A 17,767-nucleotide genomic window follows, 5' to 3' on the forward strand; every position below is an offset into this window, starting at 1 on the left:
GTCGGTCGAGAGAGAGAGTGGCGAGATGGGTTTGTGTGTGTGCTGAAAATGTGTTTTATGTGTGTATTTAATTAGGGTGTAGGTTTAATTAAAACTTTTAATTAGATTAATTAATTAAGCTTAATTAAAGTAAATATTTTCATTTTAAGAAAGTGGCCACTTTTAGTGGGACAAACTAAAATGGAAAGGTGGGCGGCCACATTTATTGGGACGGAGGGAGTAACACATTTTCACCACTTCCAATACACTCAACAACTTTTTCTCTACTCTCAATACACGTAACAATCTTTTTCTTAAAACACGTGCCACTACATCCTAGGAAGTTTTTTCATGGACGGAGGGAGTATAAGTTTAGTTTGATCAGATGAGAACGGACGTTTAAATGAGAACTAATATGAGATGAATATGGTATTTATGCATAAAATCCATGAATACTGGCGCCGTTGCCGGGGATTGGTTTTAAGCAGGATTTTACTGATTTTAGTCTGTCTTTTATTTTTAGTTTATGCCCCGTTCTTCTCGTACAGGCGTATTAGTTTTTGATCCAGAAATCGAGAAGACCGCACGAAAGTTGAAGAAGCAAGCTAAGGAGTGGAAAAAGAGATCCAATTCTGCTCCACCGAATCTTGAGGATCAAGAAGAAATTGAAGTTCCAATGGGTGACCGTAACAATAGGGATGAGGAGAACGATAGAGAGATCGTTGATCCTCGACAGGAACCACCTCAACTGATCAGAGAGTTAGGCCGTCATAGAAACAATCGCCCTTTGTGCATTGTCCTTCCTGCCATTAATGGCAACGCTGAAATACGGCCTGGTTTCATTCAAGTGCTACCCAAATTCGGTGATTTACCTGGAGAGAGTGCACACAAGCACCTGGCTGAATTTGATCTAGTTTGCTCAACTCTACGCCCTCATGATTTTACTGAAAATAATTTGAGGCTATTGACTTTTTCTCATACTTTGCAGGGTAGAGCGAGAGATTGGCTTTTTGATCTTCCTCCTGGTTCGATTAGAACTTGGGGAGATTTAGAAGAACAATTCTTGCGAAAATTCTTTCCTGAGTCCAGAGCTGCAAATTTGAGAATGGCCATTAGCAGCATTAAACAGAAGAAGGCGGAGAGTTTAGCCGATTATTGGGAGAGATTCCAACAGCTGTGTCGCAAGTGTCCTGATCATGGATTTTCTGACTACCAATTGCTTACTAACTATTTTTATCGTGGTATGTCTTCTTTTGATAGGAAAATTGTTGACGCTGCTTGTGGTGGAAGCTTGACCAATAAAACTTTGGACGAAGCAAAGCAACTCATCGTTGACATGGTTTCAAATGGCCAACAATATGAGGATGAGGATGATGATCGTTATAGGCCAGTGCAGAAAGTAGAAAATTCCAACATGAACGAGAGAATTGATGCTCTCACCTCTTTAGTTAGAGGACTTGCTGTCTCTAAAACTCAACACGTTCAATGTGGAATTTGCTTTGAAAATAATCATCCTACTGATGCATGTCCATCTCTGCAGGATAATAATACTGAGCAAGCGTGCATGGGATCCGCTGATGAGCAAGAGATGAACGCACAAAGACAAAGGCGAAACGACCCTTTTTCCAACACCTACAATCCAGGGTGGAGAAACCACCCAAATTTTAGGTGGAGACAGCAGGAACCAGGGATGTACGCACCAAATCCGCCGCAAGCTGGACAGTATGCCCATACCGCACGTCCTGCACCGAGTTCTGCACCCAATATGAACGATATCATGAAGAGCCTCGCCCAGAGCAGTGAAATTGTGAAGAATTTGGTGCAAAGTCAGCAGGCGTTCCAGCATGAAACTCAGGCAGCGTTGAGTAATATGGGCACACAAATCACGCAGTTAGCCACTCAGGTGAACAAGCTGCAGGCGAATCAAGGCCGACTTCCCTCTGTCACGGAGATGAATCCCAAGGAAAATGCAAGTGCAGTAACTACAAGAAGTGGGAGAATTCTAGCTGAGCCACAACCTAAGCAGCAGAACAAAGATAAGCCCGATGAAGCCAAGGACGATGCAATTAGTGAAAAGTCACCAGAATCCACCGAGCCTAGCTCTTCTAAGGTAAGTGGAAAACCTAAGGTTTCAATTCCTCAATCACTGACTGCACCACCTTTTCCTTCTAGGTTGGCTCAGAACAAGAGAATTGAAGAAGAGAAGGATATTCTGGAAATCTTCAAGAAGGTAGAAATAAACTTGCCCTTGCTTGATGCAATTAAACAAGTTCCCAGGTACGCAAAGTTTTTAAAAGAGTTATGCTCTAAGAAAATGAAGTTTGGGAATGATGCGAGAATTCGAGTGAGTGAGAATGTTTCTGCTGTTCTGCAAAGAAAATTGCCCCAAAAGTGTCGAGATCCTGGTATGTTCACTATTCCATGCATTATAGGTAATAAGACTGTTGAGAGAGCCATGCTAGATTTAGGAGCATCCATAAATGTCATGCCTTATTCTGTGTATAAGGATTTGCAATTAGGACCTTTGAAAGACACTCGTGTTATCATTCAGTTAGCTGATAGGTCTACTGCATATCCCGAAGGTGTTGTTGAGGATGTCCTTGTCAAGGTCAATGATTTGATTTTTCCTGTGGATTTTTATATTGTTGATATGGATGATTCTGCTAAGCAATCCTTGATTCTTTTAGGGAGACCATTCATGAAAACTGCTAAAGCAAAAATTGATGTGGATAGTGGAATGCTTAGCCTTGAATTTGATGGAGATGTTGTCACATTTAATATTTTTGAGGCTATGAAGCATGTTGAGGATCCTGAATCTGTGTTCATGATTGATGTTATTGACCATTTGGTTGAGGAATTTGTTGAGAATTTCAGGGAGGATGAGCTTGAGCATGTTATTTTCAGTTCCCTAACTGAAGAGAACTCCAAAACTGAGGAGAATGAAGCCATTAGAGAGATTATCATGCAGCTGTACTCAACGGAGGAAATTCCAGTTCGGCACCTGTCGAGCAGGATGCCCATACCGACCAGCACAGAACCGATTTTACCCTCTGTTGTGAAGCCACCGAAGCTGGACTTGAAGGTACTGCCCCAGCATCTGAAATATGTGTTTTTAGGAGAGGATGACACGCTGCCAGTGATCATCAACAATGAACTCAGTGCAGAACAAGAGGTAAGGTTGGTAAGTCTTCTTAAGATGCATAAATCTGCCATTGGATGGACTATAGCCGATATCAAAGGTATTAGTCCCTCTACTTGCATGCATAGAATCTTACTTGAGCCTAATAGTAAGCCGTCTAGGGATCCTCAAAGAAAATTGAAACCTGTCATGAAAGAAGTTGTGCTTAAAGAAATTCTTAAATTGCTTGATCTAGGGATTATTTATCCGATTTCTGATAGTACATGGGTCAGTCCTGTTCATGTGGTTCCTAAGAAGTCTGGTTTTCAATTGGTTAAGAATGAGAAGAATGAGTTGATTCCCATGAGGTTGCAAACTGGTTGGCGTATGTGCATTGATTTTAGGAAGTTGAATAATGCTACTAGGAAAGATCATTTTCCATTACCTTTCATTGATGAGATGCTTGAGCGATTGGCTGGTAAGGAATTCTTTTGTTTTCTTGATGGCTACTCTGGATATTTTCAAATTTTTGTAGCTCAGGAAGATCAAGAGAAAACCACTTTTACTTGCCCTTTTGGCACTTTTGCATGGCGTCGTATGCCGTTTGGATTATGTAATGCTCCTGGTACTTTTCAGCGTTGTATGATGAGTCTATTTTCTGACATGATTGAGAGTTGCATAGAAATTTTCATGGATGATTTTACTGTGCATGGAGACTCTTTTGACCATTGTTTGACTAATCTTGAACAAGTTTTGCAGAGATGTGTCGACACTAATTTGGTGTTGAACTTTGAGAAATGTCATTTCATGGTGAGAGAGGGGATTGTTCTTGGGCATGTGATTTCTGCAAGAGGAGTAGAAGTTGATAAGGCGAAAATTGATTTGATTGTTAAGTTACCTTATCCTTCTAATGTGAAAGAGATTCGTGCTTTCTTAGGCCATGCAGGTTTTTATAGGCGCTTCATCAAAGACTTCGCAAAGACTGCTCAACCTCTCACTAGGTTGCTTCATCAAGATGTGTCTTTTGTGTTCGATGACAAGTGCAAGGAGGCCTTTGATTTGTTGAAGAGTAGACTCACTTCTGCCCCCATCATTCAGCCACCAATTTGGGGAGAGCCTTTTGAAATCATGTGCGATGCAAGCGACTACGCCGTTGGAGCAGTGCTAGGGCAGAAAGTTGGGAAAGAGAGCCATGTGATTTACTATGCTTCCAAAACTCTCAACCCGGCTCAATGCAATTACACAACCACGGAGAAAGAGCTTTTAGCCATCGTTTTTGCTTGTGAAAAATTTAGATCTTATTTGATTGGCTCTAAAGTTGTTGTTTATTCTGACCATGCAGCTCTTAAGTATTTGCTCTCTAAAAAAGAATCTAAGCCTCGCTTGATCCGTTGGATTCTTCTTTTGCAGGAATTTGACTTGGAGATCAAAGATAAAAAGGGAGCCGAGAACTTGGTAGCTGACCATTTGAGCAGACTGCAGACTGTGTCGGACGGTATGCCCATACCAGACGACTTTCCAGACGAACAGCTGCTGCACATCGACGGTAACATTCCTTGGTATGCTGATTTGGTTAATTTTCTAACTGCTGGAGTTTTTCCTAAGGGAATAGAGACAGCCCGTAAGAATAAGTTGAGGAGCCAAGCAAAATACTTCATATGGGATGATCCTTATTTGTGGAAGACCTGTGCGGATCAAGTGATACGACGTTGCATCCCTGATGAGGAGATTCATTCCATTTTGAACTTTTGCCATGCTCATGCTTGTGGAGGTCACTTTGGTCCCAAACGAACAGCACGTAAGATTCTTGATTGTGGTTTTTATTGGGAAAGTATTTTTAAGGATTCTTACAATTTCTGCAAAAATTGTGACAAGTGCCAAAGAACAGGTAATATCTCTTCTCGCAATGAAATGCCTCAAGTCCCTATTTTGGTTTGTGAAATCTTTGACGTTTGGGGAATGGATTTTATGGGGCCGTTTCCTAGTTCTTTTGGGAATTCTTACATTCTTTTGGCTGTTGATTATGTTTCAAAGTGGGTGGAAGTGAAGGCCACCCGCACTAATGACTCTAAAGTAGTTGCAGGATTCCTTAAAGCTAATATTTTTAACAGATTTGGAGTGCCCCGTGCCATCATTAGCGATCAAGGAACTCATTTTTGCAACCGCACTTTGGAAGCACTTTTCAAGAAATATGGAGTCCATCATCGAGTTGCCACGGCATATCATCCACAATCCAACGGTCAGGCTGAAGTTTCTAACCGAGAAATCAAGAGCATCCTTGAGAAAACAGTCAACCCGAGACGAAAGGATTGGAGTTTGAGACTGGACGATGCGGTATGGGCATACCGCACTGCATTCAAGTCACCGATTGGTATGTCTCCGTACAGGCTGATTTTTGGGAAGCAATGTCATCTACCTGTTGAGATGGAGCATAAAGCTTTTTGGGCCGTAAAGGAATTCTATTTAGATGAGAAAGTTGTTGGCAAAGAGCGAAAATTTCAACTGCAAGAATTAGAGGAGATTCGATTGGAGGCGTATGATCATGCAAGTCGTTACAAGGAACGAACCAAATTTCTACATGACAAATACATTCGAAGGAAATCCTTTGAAGTTGGGCAGAAGGTTCTCTTGTTTAACGCACGCTTAAGGATTATGCCAGGAAAATTGAAATCTCATTGGTTGGGTCCGTTTGAAGTTGTTAGTGTGAGTCCTCATGGAGCTGTGGAAATCCAAAGCCTCGAAACACGAAAGTGTTTTAAGGTTAATGGACAATTACTCAAGCCATACTATGCTGGAGTCGAAATGGAGTCGTTCAATGCGCTCAGCCTGACGTCTCCAACCATTGTCTAAGGATTTTGAACTTCTTTTCTGTCCAGCCAAGGACGTTAAATAAAGGCGCTCATCGGGAGGCAACCCGATTTTTCTTGCACTTGTTTTGTTTATTTTCGTTTTTTTGCTAAAAAAAAAAAAAAAAAAAAAAAAAAAATGGGTGTGTTTTGATCATTTTCGCAGGTTAGGGGAGCAAGGTGCAAATTCTGGAACTAGGGTTTTTTGACTAAAGTCAAAATTCCCTCAATTTGGTTTCCCCCAACACCACCCCCTCCCGTCCACCCCTGCCCCGATCACCAGCGAACCGCCCACCCACCATTCCTCATGGCCGGAAGCTTCAGCCCCTCATCCACCTACATGATTCCAGTTCAGGGAAGTTCCTTTTTGAAGCTTCCGTTTTCTTTTAGTTGTCTGTTGTTGTTTCTGTTGGTCTGTCATACTCTCACACAATGAGGACATTGTGTTGTCCAAGTGTGGGGGGTGTTTTTATTTTGTGTGTCTTTGCTTTGTTGCTCTGTTGGTTTGGTCTTCGAGTCAGTTTCGAGTCCTTTGGCAATGTTATGATGATGATGTGAAGAGTTGAGATTATGATATTGGATTTGGTATGATAGGCTGTTGCTCTTGTGATGGAATTGTGCATATGTTCGTAGGTGTTCTTGTATGAGAAAAACGTGCAAAATTTGATCAAAATACTTGAAGCCTACTAAATTGTGAGGATTGAGCCTTAATGAGCACACATGACTAGCTCCAATTGTTTCTTTGATGAGTGATTAATTCGAACTTCTATGCTGAATTTCTGGTTTGCCCGGTTGCCATAGTCAAGACTGAGTTTGAGAACTTAATGCATGAAAATGATTAAGGCATTTAGGAATAACCATTGTTTGGCCTGAACATATGATCTGAACTTTCACTATTCCCTTAGTGAGCCCGTTTGTGCCTAATTTGCTCCTGTTTTGTTTGATTAAAAGCCACATATATTGAGCCTAAGCCTATTTCAGCCTACTTTTGTCCTTTGAAAACATGTGAATGCACTAGGTTATGACGAGATGAGTACTCCTATCATGTTAATGTGTTGTTGATGATTCATTGATTTATTGAGAATATATGTTGTTGAAAAAAAAAAACAGAAAAAGAACAGAAAAAAAAAAGGAAAAAGAAAGAAAAAGATCAAAGAAAAGAAAGGGTTTATTGTGTATACATTCATTCATGTTTATGCTCTATATGTATATGTTAGAGTATGTTAGAGTTGATGCATATTTTTTTTGAGGATTGTGGATATTTTGAGGAGCTACTCTAGAGTTTTATTGATGGAAGGTCTGGTGTGTTGCATGTTTTCAATCATATATTGAGCCTCTTTGATCCCTTTTTCTTGTTTATCCCACCTGTACGTACCCAAGCCCCATTATAACCAAAATGCAAGACCTTTTGATTTATGCATTGGTTCCATATTTTGGTGGAGATAGTGACATAAGGGCAAACTGTGTTTGAAGGCATAAAGTTGTGAATTGTGTGAATCTTTTCTGTCCATATTTATCTTTTGAGAGAAATTGAGTGAACTTGGTGAGGCAGGATTGAATTTGCACAATTTTGACTTGAATGAAGAACATGGCATAATTTTCTGAGCAAGAGCATGGTTAGTGGTTTGTGGATGATTGTATCTTGATCAAGACTTTGAATATTATCTATCATATTGTTGCCAAAGCTTTGTTTTTGCTGTTTTGAGTCTTCTTTTGTTCCTTTCCTGTCGTTTTGTTCTTTTTGGTGCTCGAGGGCGAGCTTTGTTTAAGTGTGGGGGGATTTGATTGGGCGTATTTATACGCATTTATTTGGAAGTTTTTGATATGATTTTTGTGCTTAATTCGTGTTAAATATCATCTTTAGGATATGATTATGATTTTATATGTATTTTGATGGTATTTGATAGGTTTTGGAGAAAATGGTTGATTTTGAGAAAAGTTTTGAAGTGGTGAAGCTGTGTGAAGAGGAAGCTGTCAATGGGCACGCCGAATTCTGCCTGGACGAAGTCTGAAACAAAGAAATTATAAGCTGCCATATTTTGATTTTAAGACCCCATGCGCCACTTTATTTTGATGATAAGGCCCCATGCGCCACTTTTCTATTGTTTCTTTAGTTAATTTCCTTGGCCTTTCACGCCACTTTAGCAGATTAGGTTAGTTTTGTTATTAATAGGTTAGTTTTGTTATTAATAAGTGGGTCTGCGCCACTTTAATTGATTAGAATTAGGTTTAGACTTATTTTTTAGTTGCCTAATTAGACTAGGTTAGTATTATTTTAATTTCCTTAGTCATATATATATGTGAAGTCAGTTGCAACGAGGGATATATGATAATTCACTCCAATCTTGAGAGAGCAGCGTCAACAATTTTCCTATCAAAAGAAGACATACCACGATAAAAATAGTTAGTAAGCAATTGGTAGTCAGAAAATCCATGATCAGGACACTTGCGACACAACTGTTGGAATCTCTCCCAATAATCGGCTAAACTCTCCGCCTTCTTCTGTTTAATGCTGCTAATGGCCATTCTCAAATTTGCAGCTCTGGACTCAGGAAAGAATTTTCGCAAGAATTGTTCTTCTAAATCTCCCCAAGTTCTAATCGAACCAGGAGGAAGATCAAAAAGCCAATCTCTCGCTCTACCCTGCAAAGTATGAGAAAAAGTCAATAGCCTCAAATTATTTTCAGTAAAACCATGAGGGCGTAGAGTTGAGCAAACTAGATCAAATTCAGCCAGGTGCTTGTGTGCACTCTCTCCAGGTAAATCACCGAATTTGGGTAGCACTTGAATGAAACCAGGCCGTATTTCAGCGTTGCCATTAATGGCAGGAAGGACAATGCACAAAGGGCGATTGTTTCTATGACGGCCTAACTCTCTGATCAGTTGAGGTGGTTCCTGTCGAGGATCAACGATCTCTCTATCGTTCTCCTCATCCCTATTGTTACGGTCACCCATTGGAACTTCAATTTCTTCTTGATCCTCAAGATTCGGTGGAGCAGAATTGGATCTCTTTTTCCACTCCTTAGCTTGCTTCTTCAACTTTCGTGCGGTCTTCTCGAGACTTATCCTCATATCGTCAAGTAATTCACTCCAATCTTGAGAGAGCAGCGTCAAGTAATTATCATATATCCCTCGTTGCAACTGACTTCACATATATATATGACTAAGGAAATTAAAATAATACTAACCTAGTCTAATTAGGCAACTAAAAAATAAGTCTAAACCTAATTCTAATCAATTAAAGTGGCGCAGACCCACTTATTAATAACAAAACTAACCTATTAATAACAAAACTAACCTAATCTGCTAAAGTGGCGTGAAAGGCCAAGGAAATTAACTAAAGAAACAATAGAAAAGTGGCGCATGGGGCCTTATCATCAAAATAAAGTGGCGCATGGGGTCTTAAAATCAAAATATGGCAGCTTATAATTTCTTTGTTTCAGACTTCGTCCAGGCAGAATTCGGCGTGCCCATTGACAGCTTCCTCTTCACACAGCTTCACCACTTCAAAACTTTTCTCAAAATCAACCATTTTCTCCAAAACCTATCAAATACCATCAAAATACATATAAAATCATAATCATATCCTAAAGATGATATTTAACACGAATTAAGCACAAAAATCATATCAAAAACTTCCAAATAAATGCGTATAAATACGCCCAATCAAATACGATGATTAGATCGAAGAAATACATATTTTTTTGAAACACTGGTGTCAAATGGCCACATTGAAGATGCAAAAACACAATATTTGGCCACTAATTGAAAAAACACAAATTATGGCAATTAATTAGGCAATATGCCTAATATACCCCTAAGTAAAAAAATATTTTTTTTATTTTTTTAATTCTCTGCGCCCTATCTATCCCTTGACCCATCTTCCCCTCCCCCCCGCCCCCGTCACCCACCCCCAAGCCAAATTTTTATTTTTATTTTTTACTCCCCTGCCCCCAGACCCCCGACCCCACCCACCCCCGCCACCAAGCCAAAAAAAAAAAAATTTACTTCCCCTGCCTTGTCTACCCCCCAGACCCACCCATCCCCTCCTCCCACCACCCACCCCCAAGCCAAAAAAAAATTACTTCCCCTGCCTTCTCTACCCCCCAGACCCCCGACCCCATCCCCCACCCACCCTTCCCTCCCCCCAAAGCCAAAAATAATTTTTTTTTTTTACTTCCCCTGCCTTGTCTACCCCCAGACCACCGACCCCACCCACCCCCAAGTAAAAAAAAAACATTCTTTTTACTCCCACTCCCCTGCCTACCCTCCCCCCCCCCCAGACCCCCGACCCTACCCACCCCACCCCCCCACCCACCCCCAAGCCAATTTTTTTTTTACTCCCCCTAGATAAAAATAAATCAAATTTTACTTTTGTTATTTTATTTTATGGCACTTATGGCACTAATAGTGCCATAAGTGCCAAAAAGACTTTTTTAAACACTTTCCCTAGGGTTTAGATATTCCATTTAGGGTTTAGGTGATCCATTTAGGGTTTAGATGTTTCATTTAGGGTTTAGATTATTCATTTAGGGTTTAAATGTTCCATTTAGGGTTTAGATGAGGTTGTTGTTTCTATATTTGTTCTGCATGTTTGGCACTTATGGCACTAATAGTGTCATAACTGCTAAAAAGACCAGTTTACTTTATTTTATTTTGGATTTTCGTTTGCACTTATGGCACTAATAGTGCCATAACATAAAATAACAAAAGTAAAATTTGATTTATTTATATCTAGGGGGAGTAAATTTTTTTTTGGCTTGGGGTGGGTGGGTGGGTGGGGTCGGGGATCTGGGGGGGTAGAGAGGGCAGGGGGAGTATTTTTTTTTTTTTTTGGCTTGGGGGTGGGTGGGTCAGGGGGTTTGGGGGGTAGACAGGGCAGGGGGAGTAAAAAAAAATTTGTTGGCACTTATGGCACTAATAGTGCCATAAGTGCCTAACCCGACCCGCGCTCCTGACCCTATCCAGTCCGCCCAATTAAGGGCAAAAACGTCCCAAAGCTATAAAAATGGCCAAAATTTATGTTTTTTCAATGAATGACCATAATTTGTGTTTTATGATTCATTTTGGCTATTTCAAAATTTTACTCTATTTTTTTTGGTAAATAAAATTTATTCAAATACACGTAAGAGGTGAAACTCAACAATAAGATACAAACTTCACTATAAAAAAGTTAATTGTTAAAACAAGCAGTAATTTTTAGTGTTTTCAAAAAGATATATATGTTATGAAATTTAAAAATGAGGACTATAATTTCTATTTTTCATATTTACACTCCTATCTCAGCCCTAAAACTAATTATTTGGGCTTGTGGTGACACCTAAATCTCGTTGCTGACATGATTGTGTCATGTCACCCTTTTGATAAATTATTTTTTCTTTTTTGTATTATCGATTTTTCTAGCACATTTCAGCCTAAAATAAAATATTAATTAAAATTTATTCATTTTTAGTTTGAATTTTCTAATTAGAACCAAGTAATTAATTTAACTAAAAATAAATAAATAAATAAATAAATAAGAAGAGGATGAGCACTATATTGAAATGCGAATATTATTTGAACAAATTTCTTTATACTATTGTAGAGACAATTTAACATAATTGATGTGTTAAATAATTAAATTTTTTATAACTACTAAGTGTAAAAATATTTTTAAAATATGCGTAATTTCATGCATCCATCATAGATTTTCATGATTCAAGGGATGCGAATTGTTCTACGTTCTCATTTTAAATCTCCTTTCTCATTTGAACCTCTCCCTTAGGTTAAAAAAAAAAACACATCTTAAAATATAAAATATGAGCCATTAGATTATCAAGATCTACGGTTGATTATTCATCACCTTATTGGATGAATTCATGGTCCCGAGTTCAAATCTCGTAGGTAACAAAAATTTTATTTTTTGCAATTCAGATATTTACACAGTGAATTTATATGTGTTCTACACATAATTCATACATTTACTTACGATTTCTCTAAGATTTAATTTCAACCGTTAAATTATGAGTAGATCGATGGTGTAAATATATTCCTATTTTATATTAGGATTAAAATAAAATATGAATAGATTTACACCATCGATCTACTCATAATCTAAATCTACTCATAATCAAACGGTTGAAATTAAATCTTAGAGAAAGTAAATGTATGAATTCTATGTAGAACGCGTATAAATTCGCTGTGTAACTGTATAAATTGCGAAAAATATTTTTTTTGCTACTTATGTGATTTGAACTTAGGACCATGAATTCATCCAACAAGGTGATGAATCAACCGTAGATCTTGATGATCTAAGGGCTGAAAATAGTTCATATTTTATACAATAAAAGGTGTTTTTATTATAGCCTTCCCCTATATATATATATATATATATATATATATATATATATATGGATGAGCTAAAATAAAAACACCTCTTAGAATATAAAATAGAAATAATTTTCAGCTCTTAGAACATCAAGATCTACGGTTGATTCATCACTTTGTTGGATGAATTCATGGTCCTGAGTTCGAATCTCACAGGTAACAAAAAAATTATTTTTCGCAATTCATACCTTTATACAGTGAATTCATACGTATTCTACATAAAATTCATACATTTTTGCTGGTTTGTAATTTTTGTTTTAAGAGTTGTTTTTACATAAAATTCATACATTATATATATATATGTGTGTGTGTGTGTGTGTGTGTATATATATATGGAATTATTCCAATGAGCTAGAATGGTTATATATTGTGAGAATGAGAATTGATATGAATAAACCAATATATATAGAGGTTGCATAAGCTGTTGGTAATGCATTAATAACCATTTAAACTTGGGTTCAAATCCTAGAGGCAGCGAAAGTTTAAATCTCACTATAACCTAATCCTATATGCGTGTGTGTGTGTGTGTGCGCGCGAAGGATCGCATTGGAACCACCATTCCATTTATATATATATATATATATATATATATATATATATATATATATATATAGGGGTTGAGTTCAACAGAGAATTATCTTTTTATTCATCATGAACAAATCTATATATTTTACGAATAGATCAACATAACTAATGAACAGACGTATTTAGTAAAAATATAGAAAAACTCGCTACCAGCAGGATTCGAACCCGGGGCAAATTTCTGTTCATGCGGTACATTGATCTGTTCATTAAAATTATAGATCTGTTCATTTTTATTTTACTAATTCTCTATTCTCCACAATATTTAGCTTCTCTGTTGAACCATTCTCTCTCTCTCTCTCTCTCTATATATATATATATATATATATATATATATAGGGGCGCGCTCCAGTGAGACCCCCTAATTTTCGTGTAATATGAGGACAATGAATAAGACATATAATACTAATGAACAAGATGTATATACTGATGAAAAATAAAATTTAAAAAATTGGTACTGAATAAGACATATATACTGATGAACAAGGCAGTATATACTGACGAATAACAAAATTTAAAATATTATGCTCCCTCTAGGATTCGAACCCTGCGAAAAAAAAATCATCCTTCAGATACAATATCAACCATATGATTGATAAATATATTTTTCTTGATATTATTTATATCTGTATAAATTTTTATGCTAGCTGTATCAATAAAAAGACGGAGAATGTTTTATTTTTATTTTTGTGGATTGTTTGAGAGGATGACTAATTTAATGATAGTGTTGAAAAATGATTGATTAGGAATAGAGTTAAATGAAGTGAATTAGATCGAATACGATGTACTTCCAAAATAGGGAGAAAATACACATTTAATTATACAATAACACAAATCTCATAATTATTTGAAGCTATCATTCAACAACTGCTGAAAAAAAACGGAATAAATGTACGATTGAAGAAATGAATAGTGAAAGCATATAAAATAGTGAGTGATGTCACGTATTGATATGTAAGATAGAAAGAATTAAAGGTGTAAGAATAGAAGGCATCGGGAAATGAAATGGAGATGAAGAAATGAAAAGAGGTCTTTATCAGTTGCGGGTGGCCAATTCCGCGCCACCTTTTCTCGCGCCCAAAAAATACTTTCCCCACAATTCAGCTGAGTCTTGACAGCGAGAGACAATCAAAATACTACTTAACCTTTCATCATTAGGGCTCCACTCTCTCTCTCTCTCTACAAATTCCATTTCTCATCTTCCACATATATAACTCCCATTTGGCGTTCCCATTCTCCCCTTGCTCAGTTCTCTCTCTTCCTCGGGATCAGCCCCGACACCTGCGAGACATTGCGTGCAGTTATCACTGTGTGTGTCAAGGGCTGGGTTTTACTCCCGAGGACTCGCTACCTTCTGCTGCTTCAATTCTATTCATTGGAGCTCATCTTCCCCCACAACTTTTTTCACTTTGCCTCCACTGCTCTACCCCAGATCGCTTCCATTTCCCAAACTAGCTTCTCAAGGTTTGCCTTCATCTCTCTCTCTCTCTCTCTCTCTCTCTCTCTCTCTCGTGTGTGTGTGTGAAATGAAATTCTTACGCGATCAGCCATTGCAGAGGGAACTCAAAGTTGTGATTGATGTTAGGATTGCCATTGCTTTAATTAAGCTAATGCTAATCTAATCACTTGGTGATCTAGCTTTAGCTGATGATTGTTATTTCATGCTCTTATTTAAGACTAAGGCCTTTGAATTTTCGTGATTGCTAACTACTATGTGAGGTTCACGATCTTTTGATTTTTGAGAAAGTAATATTTCGTGTGGCTTCATCAAAATCATTTTTCACGTTTGTTTCTTGTTTTTCACCTAGTTTCATTTCACTTTTTGTAGAGGGTGTTTTTGTTACTATGAATAAGAGTGTATAATAGAAATATTGGAATATTTCATACTATGATTTTACATGCTCTCTTTTAAAATACATAATTATAACGAGAGTGATGAGAACTTGGCATGCATCTCACATGCTTTTTTTTTTTTTTTTCCTCATAATGATCCCAGCACTAAAAAACAGTATTCATTTAATTTGGTATCCACCCCATCCATCTTGCATTGAGAAATTTTTTTGGTAATGAAAGATGGGATGATACTAGCCTTACAATTTCTTGTTGGAATCCCTCATCATTGACTGCACGCTTAAGACTCCATATGCTTTCATTAATTTTGTGATCTTTTTTTCTCATTTAGCTTTACAAGTTATATGAAAATAATTTCAGAATTCCAAATCTGTCGATTTTTACATCCAAATGAATTCCAAATTAATTAGGACTAGCTAGTTCATCATGTGGAGTCATATTTAGATATTCCAAGTTTAGAAGACTCTGATTGTGTTGCTACAAATGGAGAAGCACTTAGTACCATTAACATTCTATGCAGATCATTAATTTATTTTCCATTAAGATTTATTTCATCAAGGCACTTTTTGTTCTTTCTACTTTACTAATTAAAAGCGGACAGGCATGTAATCGAATGTTTTCTAAAATTCAGTACGATTTTTCATGTTTTTGTGTGATAATTTTATCTCTGCAGTTCCTTTTTCTTAGCTTTGATAATTAATATTGATATTACATTTAGAAGGAAATTAAATCAGTGTAATCATAGAGATGTTTGCTACTAAATCTGAAGTAATATTTCACTTATATGTACATATGTTGTTGTTTCTTTACGTACACATAAACAACCCAAAGACTCGTAAAAAATGTTTTATACGGAACAAACATTTAGTAATACGTACACACAGTACTCACTCACATAAAGTAGCACTCGCATTAAAAATTAGGGAAGTTATGACACGCGCAAATTATAATATGAACATTGTCATTTGGACCATCCACGTACGGAATGTTTGATTTCAATTCTTGGATGATTAAGCTATTTGATGAAAGTTAATTAACATGATATATAAAACTCTAAAACTTGATAATTTTGTTGTTAATTAAAAGAAATTGTGGTGATGAACATGTAAAGCAGGTGTGATTCGAATATGAATACGTTTTCACACGTTCCTCCGGGCTTCCGTTTCCACCCGACGGACGAAGAACTGGTGGATTATTATCTCCGGAGGAAGATTAGTAACAGGAGTATCGACTTGGACGTCATCAAAGACGTTGATCTCTACAAAATTGAGCCATGGGATCTCCAAGGTACGTTTAGTTTATTCACAAAAGTAACATTTCATGAGCTCAAATATCTGACATTAATTCTTATGTTTGGTAGAGTTATGCAGAATAGGAACAGAAGATCAAAACGAATGGTACTTTTTCAGCCACAAAGACAAGAAGTACCCAACCGGAACACGCACGAATCGAGCGACGGCGGCCGGGTTTTGGAAAGCAACCGGCCGCGATAAGGCCATTTACTCCAAGCACGACTTGATCGGGATGAGGAAAACCTTAGTTTTTTACAAAGGCCGAGCTCCGAATGGCCAGAAATCAGACTGGATCATGCATGAATATCGCCTCGAAACAGACGAAAACGGAACACCTCAGGTATGTATATTACGCAATGTTGTTGAGCTGTTGCAGCTGAGTAATTAAAAGAAAAGAAATATCATGGGTGGTGTGCAGGAAGAAGGATGGGTGGTGTGCAGGGTTTTCAAGAAGCGGATCGCGACGACGCAGAAGCTGAGCGAGCACGACTCGCCGGTTTGGTACGACGAGCATGTGTCGTTCATGCCGGACATGGAATCTCCCAAGCACCACTCCTACAATCCCAATCACAATCATCTCTCCTACAGCAACTATCCCTACAAGAAGGAGATGCCGTTGCAGTACGCCGTTCCGGCCGACCACTTCCTCCAGCTGCCCCTTCTAGAAAGCCCTAAAGTTGTGCAGCAGCAGCAGCAGGCCATGAGCTGCCGCGGCCTCAGCTTCAGCAATAACCACGACCACCAACAACACCTCGATCAGAATTTCCACTCCGTCTTCAGGAACACCAACGACCAATCCGCCGAGCAAGTCACGGATTGGAGGGTTCTCGACAAGTTCGTGGCGTCGCAGCTCAGCCAGGAGGAGGTTTCCAAGGACAACGAGGCTTTTCCGGCGGCCGGGGATTTGAGCAAGCAGGAGATGGCGCCGGAGAACGCCACCACATCGTCTTCCAGTTGTCAGATTGATCTGTGGAAGTGATCCACTGGAGAAGGGCGTCTACCGATTATACTGTTTCTTGTAAATAATAAAACTGATAATATGACCTAGCTATTCATCTTCCAATACTACTATAGAAACTAAATTAAAAAAGAAAAAACTTAGTACATATGTTATTCTTGTAAGATAATTCCAAGTGGTCCGAGGAAGCTAGCCCTTGGCTGCTGCATGAGTTGAAACGGCAGCGTTTGCCTATTTGTTGTGATCTCAGATAACCACAGAGATGTTTATGCTGTAATTGTGGTTACAGAAGATCTGTGTAATGCCTCTGTATTCATCAGTGAAAATATATATTTCCCTTTTGTATTGTAAAAACGCCTTATTTTTTTATCCCACCATCCAAGAATTTTTAGTAGCATCTTATTTGTTTCATGAATATAGATAAATTTAAAATAAGAAATTTAATTTGACAGGGTTAATTTGGTATGTGTTTTGTTATATATGAATGCTGACGAATGTAAAATTTGCTGATTGGAAATGAGAAGATATATATTATGAATATTTTGTACAAGCACTATAAACATCATCAATAACGACAAGTCGATCAAAGTTGATGAATGTGTAATAGTAAAAGCGCGTTAATTTAAATGGGCCGGGGAAGTGTTAATGATACAAAATAATTATGCACTCAATTGTATATATGTGAGTGATCTCAACAGAAGAATTTCCTTTTCTTTGCTTGGTTTGGGGTTTGGTGTCCCAAAACAACGTCACTTAGAAGGGCAGGCTTGTGCAA

General features: G+C 37.9%; 2 protein-coding genes across 3 annotated transcripts; both read left to right on the forward strand.

The window, feature by feature from the left end:
• Positions 1–473: 473 nt before the first annotated feature.
• LOC130993565 (uncharacterized) lies at positions 474–8,292 on the forward strand. The gene has a single exon (XM_057918495.1). It carries the CDS (start codon positions 506–508, stop codon positions 5,945–5,947), a length of 5,442 nt encoding a protein of 1,813 aa, XP_057774478.1. The 5' UTR covers positions 474–505; the 3' UTR covers positions 5,948–8,292.
• A 5,651-nt stretch (positions 8,293–13,943) lies between these two features.
• On the forward strand, positions 13,944–17,346 carry LOC130993570 (NAC domain-containing protein 7). 2 transcript variants are annotated; one of them, XM_057918499.1, is made up of 4 exons: positions 13,944–14,355; positions 15,857–16,029; positions 16,103–16,374; positions 16,453–17,346. In XM_057918499.1, the coding sequence occupies exons 2-4, from the start codon at positions 15,870–15,872 to the stop codon at positions 17,011–17,013; spliced, it is 993 nt and encodes a 330-aa protein (XP_057774482.1). In that variant the 5' UTR covers positions 13,944–14,355; positions 15,857–15,869; the 3' UTR covers positions 17,014–17,346. The 2 variants fall into 2 exon arrangements, with proteins under 2 accessions (XP_057774482.1, XP_057774481.1); XM_057918498.1 differs by having other exon boundaries at positions 14,044–14,355; positions 15,854–16,029.
• Positions 17,347–17,767: the final 421 nt, after the last annotated feature.

Source organism: Salvia miltiorrhiza, chromosome 7 (genome assembly GCF_028751815.1).
Source record: "Salvia miltiorrhiza cultivar Shanhuang (shh) chromosome 7, IMPLAD_Smil_shh, whole genome shotgun sequence".
In the NCBI taxonomy this organism is placed as follows: domain Eukaryota; kingdom Viridiplantae; phylum Streptophyta; class Magnoliopsida; order Lamiales; family Lamiaceae; genus Salvia; species Salvia miltiorrhiza.

What these genes read in the sequence shown, in the direction of transcription:
- LOC130993565 (XM_057918495.1), top strand. Translation starts at nt 506, where the DNA reads ATGCCCCGTTCTTCTCGTACAGGCGTATTAGTTTTTGATCCAGAAATC.
- LOC130993570 (XM_057918499.1), top strand. Translation starts at nt 15,870, where the DNA reads ATGAATACGTTTTCACACGTTCCTCCGGGCTTCCGTTTCCACCCGACG. An exon ending in TGAGCCATGGGATCTCCAAG is followed by an intron (nt 16,030 to 16,102) that starts GTACGTTTAGTT and finishes TATGTTTGGTAG; the next exon opens with AGTTATGCAGAATAGGAACA. An exon ending in ACGAAAACGGAACACCTCAG is followed by an intron (nt 16,375 to 16,452) that starts GTATGTATATTA and finishes GGTGGTGTGCAG; the next exon opens with GAAGAAGGATGGGTGGTGTG.